This window comes from Mastomys coucha, unplaced genomic scaffold (assembly GCF_008632895.1).
Source record: "Mastomys coucha isolate ucsf_1 unplaced genomic scaffold, UCSF_Mcou_1 pScaffold21, whole genome shotgun sequence".
Taxonomy (NCBI): Eukaryota; Metazoa; Chordata; class Mammalia; order Rodentia; family Muridae; genus Mastomys; species Mastomys coucha.
In genome coordinates this window covers 107,147,422-107,154,733 of record NW_022196904.1, presented here as the reverse complement: position 1 = coordinate 107,154,733, position 7,312 = coordinate 107,147,422, and the positions used below count along the sequence as shown (strand labels likewise).

At 37.6% G+C, this 7,312-nt stretch overlaps 1 protein-coding gene across 3 annotated transcripts in view; it reads left to right on the top strand.

Annotated features, from left to right (window-relative positions):
• The window catches only part of Smg1 (SMG1 nonsense mediated mRNA decay associated PI3K related kinase), a 101,599-nt gene that overhangs the window by 40,057 nt on the left and 54,230 nt on the right, over nucleotides 1-7,312 (top strand). For all 3 annotated transcript variants that reach the window (XM_031388029.1, XM_031388030.1, XM_031388031.1), the window contains 4 exons: nucleotides 1,476-1,649; nucleotides 3,953-4,177; nucleotides 4,869-4,970; nucleotides 6,120-6,389. In XM_031388029.1, coding sequence (XP_031243889.1) covers nucleotides 1,476-1,649; nucleotides 3,953-4,177; nucleotides 4,869-4,970; nucleotides 6,120-6,389 — 771 coding nt within the window. The remainder of the gene's footprint in view (nucleotides 1-1,475; nucleotides 1,650-3,952; nucleotides 4,178-4,868; nucleotides 4,971-6,119; nucleotides 6,390-7,312) is intronic.

Here is a 7,312-nt window from a genome sequence, read left to right as displayed (position 1 = left end):
CCCACCTATACAGATGATTATTGGTCTTTCAAAAGATATCCATTCTTATAGGTTTAGACACTTAGGTAATTTTAATACCCATTTTTCTTTCTTTTTTTAAAGATTTATTTATTTTATGCATATGACTACACCACCATTGCTCTCTTCAGACATACCAGAAGAGAGTATCAGACCCCATTACAGATGGTTGTAAGCCACCATGTGGTTGCTGGGAATTGAACTCAGGACTTCTGGAAAGAGCAGTTGGTGCTCTTAACCACTGAGCCATCTCTCCAGGCCCCACTTTTCTTTCCTTTCCTCCCTCCCTCCTTCCATCCCCCACCCCCCCTTCAGTAGTTTCTGTGTGTAACCTTAGCTGGTTATGTAGACTAGGATGGTCTTGAACTCACAGAGATCCCTTTGTCTCCCATATAAAGGTGTGTGACACTCTGACTCCTTTCCGTTTTTATTTGGTACTTAATTATCTGTAGAAATATGTTGATTCTAATACCCAGTTTTAATCATTCTCTTTGGGTATATATTTCATTCTTCCAACTATAAGTTCTTGAGTAGTTTCTTAAATTTTTAACCCCATTCCTTTGGAGTACATGCTCTTAATATATTCTTAATAATTTGGTCAAAGGTTATATGGAATGAGAACTTAGACAACAATTAGAGGAATGGCAACACTTTGCTCCATTTGTACTTATACAATAATATATGCATAAAGGTTTGGTCTTTTTCCAAGTTCTCTCTGCATTGGTGCAGATCATTTCCATAATTTTATCTGGTATTGTAAGGAATGATTTAGAGAACTTTAGGCATATGGAGTTTTGTAGTTCTCTTTTAGGCTAAAATTTCTCTTAATTGGTAACAATCTTGCTAGAGCTTGGTGTGGTTGAACACATCTTTAATCCCAGCACCTGGGAGGCAGAATTGGGTGAATCTCTGTGTGTTGGAATTCAGCCTGGTCTACATATTGATTTCCAGGCCAGCCAGGGCTACTTAGTGAGACACTGTCTTTTTTTTTTTTTTCAAGACAGGGTTTCTCTGTGTAGCCCTGGCTGTCCTGGAACTCACTCTGTAGACCAGGCTGGCCTCAAACTCAGAAATCCGCTTGCCTTTGTCTCCCAAGTGCTGGGATTAAAGGGAGACATTGTCTTAAAAGGGAAAAAAACCCCTGCCAACATTAACTGATTAAAGAATTGGGAGACTTCTAAGCCTCAGCTACCTCAGAGGCTGAGACTGAGAGCATTGATTGGGCCCAGAAGTCTTGGCAACATAGTATGACTCTTATCTCAAAATGAATAAAGTATTAGGGGTGTCTGGGAATAGATTATAAAGAAATAGGGACTGGAGTGAAGTTTACTGTCGAGTGTTTACCTAGTATATGCAAGAGGTTGTGCTTGATACCTGATTACCAGTATATAGCGATAGAGCTACAACAAATCTTATACTCTACTACTTCAGTAAGAATGTTGTGTATTCACATTTAGGACCTCAGCCATGTGGCCTCCGGGGAGTCTGTGGATGAAGATGTTCCTCCTCCGTCAGTGTCATTACCAAAGCTGGCAGCACTTCTCCGTGTGTTCAGTACTGTGGTGAGGAGCATTGGGGAGCGCTTTAGCCCAATTCGGGGTCCACCAATTACTGAGGCATATGTAACAGATGTAAGTGTCTTTTAATAACCAGATTGAATTGTGAGGGCCTTCTGTACTCATTGAATTATATTCACCTTTATTTGCTTAACGTGTTAAATGTGTTTGTCCCTAGCTACTCTTTACTCAAAAAAGTAGGGAAGCCTGCTTATCAACCACCATCCTTGAACTCTCACCTCACTGAGAGGGCCATCTTGTTTTTTTATATATCCTTGAAATTTCCTTAAGGAGTTCCTTCACAGATCCATGTTCTTATTTTTTTGTAGTACTGAGGATTCAACTTAGTACGTTGCACAGGCTCTATCCTCAACTGCAGTTCATAAAAGCATTGAGCTTTTTCCTCAACCTCACTTACTATTTTAATATCTAGCTTTAAAACTTTAAATAATACTACCTTTTCTATAAAAATTGATTCTCCTTGCTTGTCATGGTGGTGAATGCCTTTTAATCCTAGCACTATGAAGACAGAGGCAGGCAGATCTCTGAGTTTGAGACCAGTTTGGTTTAGAGTGAGTTCTAGGACAAGAACTATGTGGAGAAAACCTGTCTCAAAAAACAAACAAATAAGTTGAGGATCCTTTTAGTTTTCAACACAATAAGAATCATATACTGCCGGGCAGTGGTGGCGCACGCCTTTAATCCCAGCACTTGGGAGGCAGAAGCAAGTGGATTTCTGAGTTCAAGGCCAGCCTGACCTACAGAGTGAGTTTCAGGACAGCCAGGGCTACACAGAGAAACCCTGTCTCAAAAAACCAAAAAAAGAATTATGTACTATAAAATGCTATGTCATATTATTGGGTTGAATGTGTAGTTTGTGGTAGAGCTTTTGCCTTTCATGCAAGTCCTCAATGTTATCCCTACTACTGCAGTGAAAACAAACTGGTCATTTTCTTTGAGCATGAGGATGAAACTCAGGAGTCACATGTTTGTGTATTCTTTGATGTAAAGAGATACTGTTTAAAAATATTAACCTGAAGCCAGGTATGAGAAGTGACCAGACTACAGCACTTGAGTGATCAGTGTGCAGTGCAGTCTAGCAGAGAGAACTGAGCCGTGATCACTGGTGTGGAGTGAGAAGGGAGATGTGTCACTGGCAGCCAGGGAAGACAGTCTACATGACTGAAGTGTGCTGCTGCTCAGACACATTGCTGGCTTTTTAGAAGCATGACTTTGAACACATTGCTAGATAAATAAGGTATTTGTGTAATTCTTGCTAAGGTGGGTGTGTATTAACAGAAGTATCAGGTTATACATACATGTAACTAAGTCTTCATGTTAATTCAAACCTTTAAAATGGCTTAGTTTCTTTCTTCCCCTTTTATCACTTAAATGGTTGTTGCTTCAAGAGTGGACTTGAAGTAATGGCAGTTAACTCATGGAAATCAAAAGGAAAGAAACACAAGTCTTCTCAGAATAGTTATATTTTTGTGTATGTTATGATGGTCTTCAATTTTGGCTTTTGTGAATAGCATTAAGGAAACTTCTTTAGAGGTTTTAAAGACAACCCCACTGGGCATTATTGATTGATTGTTATAGATCTGTGATACTTTGTAGCATGAACTTTTCCATTTTTCAAAAATTTCATTTATTATTAGAAATGTAGTGCACAAATACTGTTAACAGTTTAGTGGTTTTATGTATGTTGGAAATTACTTGTTTTTTTATGGTCCTTAATAGGATTGTGCATATCTGGAGTTCTTATTTTGAGATAGAACTTCCAGGGCTCAGTTGTAGAATACTTGGCTATCCTGATCATTGATATACAAACTTTAATATTCGCTTAAAAGCAATTTTAGTATTTACTTTGAAAAGACTGTTAAAAATACAAGATCTGTGTTTAAACAAGTGTGAGTAGAACATTCCTAAGTGTGCTAAGTTGTGATGTCTATCACAGTGATAAAGATACTGAGTTTTTTATCCAGCCTTGGATTTTATCCTGTAATACTCACAGGAATAGAGGAAGCGTGTAAGTGAACTCAAGGGCAACAAACTCCATTTCTTGTCATGATAGGAATTTGGAATATTTTTTTAGCCAATATTTTTTTTTCTTAAATTGTATTAAAGATGCCTATATTAGCTACCAAGAATTAGAGAATCACCTGTGAGCTGTGATGGTGCACATCTGTAAAGCCAGCTTGGGTTACTCTTTTTGCCCCATCTCAATGCTCCCTCACCTCCCCTGCCCCCCCCCCAAAGTCAAATAAGACTGTTAAGAAGACAAGATATTTTTTGAGTTGAAACTGCGTTAAATAGAAAATAGTGGTATAGAGAAGCTTGTGAGTGTTTAAAAAGGTGCTTGTTTTCCCCATTTGCAGGTTCTATACAGAGTAATGAGATGCGTGACGGCTGCAAACCAAGTGTTTTTTTCTGAGGCTGTGTTGACAGCTGCTAATGAGTGTGTTGGTGTTTTGCTCGGCAGCTTGGATCCTAGCATGACTATACATTGTGACATGGTTATTACATATGGATTAGACCAACTGGAGAATTGCCAGACTTGTGGTACCGATTATATCATCTCAGTCTTGAATTTGCTCACATTGGTATGTGAATTACAGTTTTTGTTGTTTTTTAATTGTTTATGTATGTCTTTAAGTTGATGTAAAAGAAATTAAAGAGCTTTGCTTCATGTGTTTTAAGTAAAGCCTTGCATTTCAAAGAATCCAGTATTAATTCTCATTTCTCTATGTTTTCTTTTTTTTCCTGGTACCAATTTTCGTTTAGTGTCTGGCAGCTCACTTTAGTCTAACTTATCTACCTTTGTATTTATGACATGTTCCTGTTTTCCTGATATTCAGTAGTGCTCCTGATATGTGAGAAAATGTATTTGACTATTTTCAAAGACCTCCTTATATTTGATTTCTTAGAAAACAACTTATATGATTTCTCTTAAATTTCTCTTTCCTTTCCTTTATTAGCCATATAGCCGCTCTCTTTAAAATCTCATGGAATAGTGAGTCTTTATACTTAGACCTCAGCTTCTGTAATTAGAAACACATGGCCTGTCTTCTTCACTGTAGGTTGTCAATTGCCTCTTCCTGGTACACTATCCAATTTTAGAATTTTAAAGAACTTGAGATCCTTTTACTGTCTCCCTAGTTTTGCCTTTTTAAAGAATTGCCAACTATGTAGTCCTTTTAGATTGACATTTTTTTCACTTGTAATGTGCATTTAAGGTTCTTCCTTGTCTCTTTGTAACTTAAGTAAGCTTATTTTAAAATTTTGTTCATTTAGATTGTTGAGCAGATAAATACAAAACTCCCATCATCGTTTGTAGAAAAGCTTTTTATACCATCATCTAAATTACTATTTCTACGATACCACAAAGAAAAAGAGGTAAGTAATACATTGATAACAGCAAGTGGATTCTTTTTGACATTGAACTTTTGTTGCTTAGTAGACTGTGTCACTGTGAAATAATACTTGATGCTAAATATAAACTGATTACAGTGAGTACTTTTGGTTAATACTTACCATACTAAGTACTGTCATGACTGAGGTATCTAATAACCTTTCCAGAATACCCATAATTTACTTTTACAAAGGCAAATGTAGTGACAATATTGGAATTTTGGTTTCTTTTAAAAAAACACAGAAACATTGTAAGAATATACTTTCGTTTCAATCCTAGGTATGGGGCTGCTTCAGATTGTCCATAGCAGCTGACTCTGATTTGCTTTGTGCTCTGGCAGCAGCATAATTTTGCCATCTCCAGATACTTTCTGCCGTTTTGTGACATTTGGAATTCTGGGGACTTTTCATAGGGTATATTAAGTGCTAGGGCCCTGAGAGGTGGGGCAAGTTGTTGGTTTGTGGTTGGTGGTCGTTGTTCGTCATGTTTTAAGTAGTTGTGAACAAAGAAGAAATTAGATATCCTGACTGAAGATCAAACTTTCCCTAAGGAATCCGACCCCCCTGATCAGCAGAAAGAGGATAGTGGTGTCCTCTTTCCTGACCCCCGACTTTATTCAGGAATCTCTTCCCTTTCCTCTCGATCCTTTTCTTCCTCTTTTATTTAGTGTTAGGAGATAGTGGAGAAGGGTAGAGGAAAGAACCCACACAGTTGCTATATCCAGCTATAGATGGAGAGTCAGATATGTTTCTGTTATAAGTTCAGAAGTATTGCATGTATTAAAAATAAAATTACTAGTTATTAATCAGCTGACACTCCAAATTGACTAGATGTAGGTAGATAGGAGTTTAAGCTGCTGTTTGTATATGTGTTGGCATTGACTTTAAAACAAGATAAGACTCTTCAATGCCTCTTGAAAATCTCACATTAACAGTTTTGAGAACATTCTTTAATTGTAATAAGTTCATAGAGCTTTGTAAAAAAAAAAAATGTAACCTATATACAAGTTAGTCTTTTTTGAAGAGAACCTTTTGGGTGTTAAGGACTGTGTCTATATCTTGCAGGGTCATCTCCGTAGTGTGCTACATGCAGATAGTGATTTTTAAACAGTTCCCTGAAAATTTCTTTTGTAGGTTGTTGCTGTAGCTCATGCTGTTTATCAAGCAGTGCTCAGCTTGAAGAATATTCCTGTTCTGGAGACTGCCTATAAATTAATTTTGGGAGAAATGACTTGTGCACTAAACAATTTGCTACACAGTCTCCAGCTTCCTGATGCCTGTTCTGAGATTAAACATGAGGCTTTTCAGAATCATGTGTTCAACATTGACAATGCCAACTTTGTAGTTATATTTGATCTCAGTGCCCTGACTACAATTGGAAATGCCAAAAATTCATTAATTGGGGTAAGTCTCTAATTTTATAGACTTTGTTTTTTGTGTATTTTGTGTTATTTCTGGTTTTGAGATAGAGTTCTGCTGTATAGCCCAGGTGGGCCTTGAGCTCACTGTGTTCTTGGCTGTAGCATTCTGAGTCCTGGGATTACTGATATATACCACCATTCCTGGACATAAAGTCTATCCATGCATGGTTAACCTCTCTCTACCCTTCCATACCTTATTTTCTTCTCTTTCCTCTTCTTTGTAATAGAGTTCTATGTAGACCAGGCTGACCCTAGGTGCTGAGATTATTGGCATGTATCACCACGTTCATAACTTCATATATTTTAATTGTATGTGGGTGGTGGGGTGGGACAGGAACAGAGTTCAACATTCAGTACCTTCTTTAATTGCTCTCCATCTTATTTTTTGAGATAATGTCTCTCATTGAACGTGGAGATCACTGATTGAGCTGTCCTGTTTGTCTCTGTCTTGTGAGTGTTGGGATTACAGATGTTTGCCTATTTTATATGGGTTCTGGTTGTCCTTATGCTTGTGTGGCAAGCCCTTTACCCACTGAACCATCTTCTTAGCCTGGGTTCTTTTTTTTTTTTTTTTTTTTTTTTTTTTTTTTTTTTTTTTTTTTTTTTGAAAGAATGATCACTTTTTCTAACTTTATAAAAAGGACCTGGAGAGATGATGGCTCAGCAAATGAGAGCAAGTAATGTTTTGCTGTGGCCCAAGTTTGTTTCCCAGCACCCTGTCAGGCTGCTCACAACAACCTATAAGTCCAGAGTCCAAGTCTAGCACATGCACTAACTCATCACTTTCCACTTCCCCCTCAAAAGTAATAACAAAGGGGAAAGAATTTCAGCCAGATGTAGTATATGCCTACAGTCTTAAGCACCCAGAAGGTGAAGATAGGAGGATTACAGGTTCCAGCCAGTCTT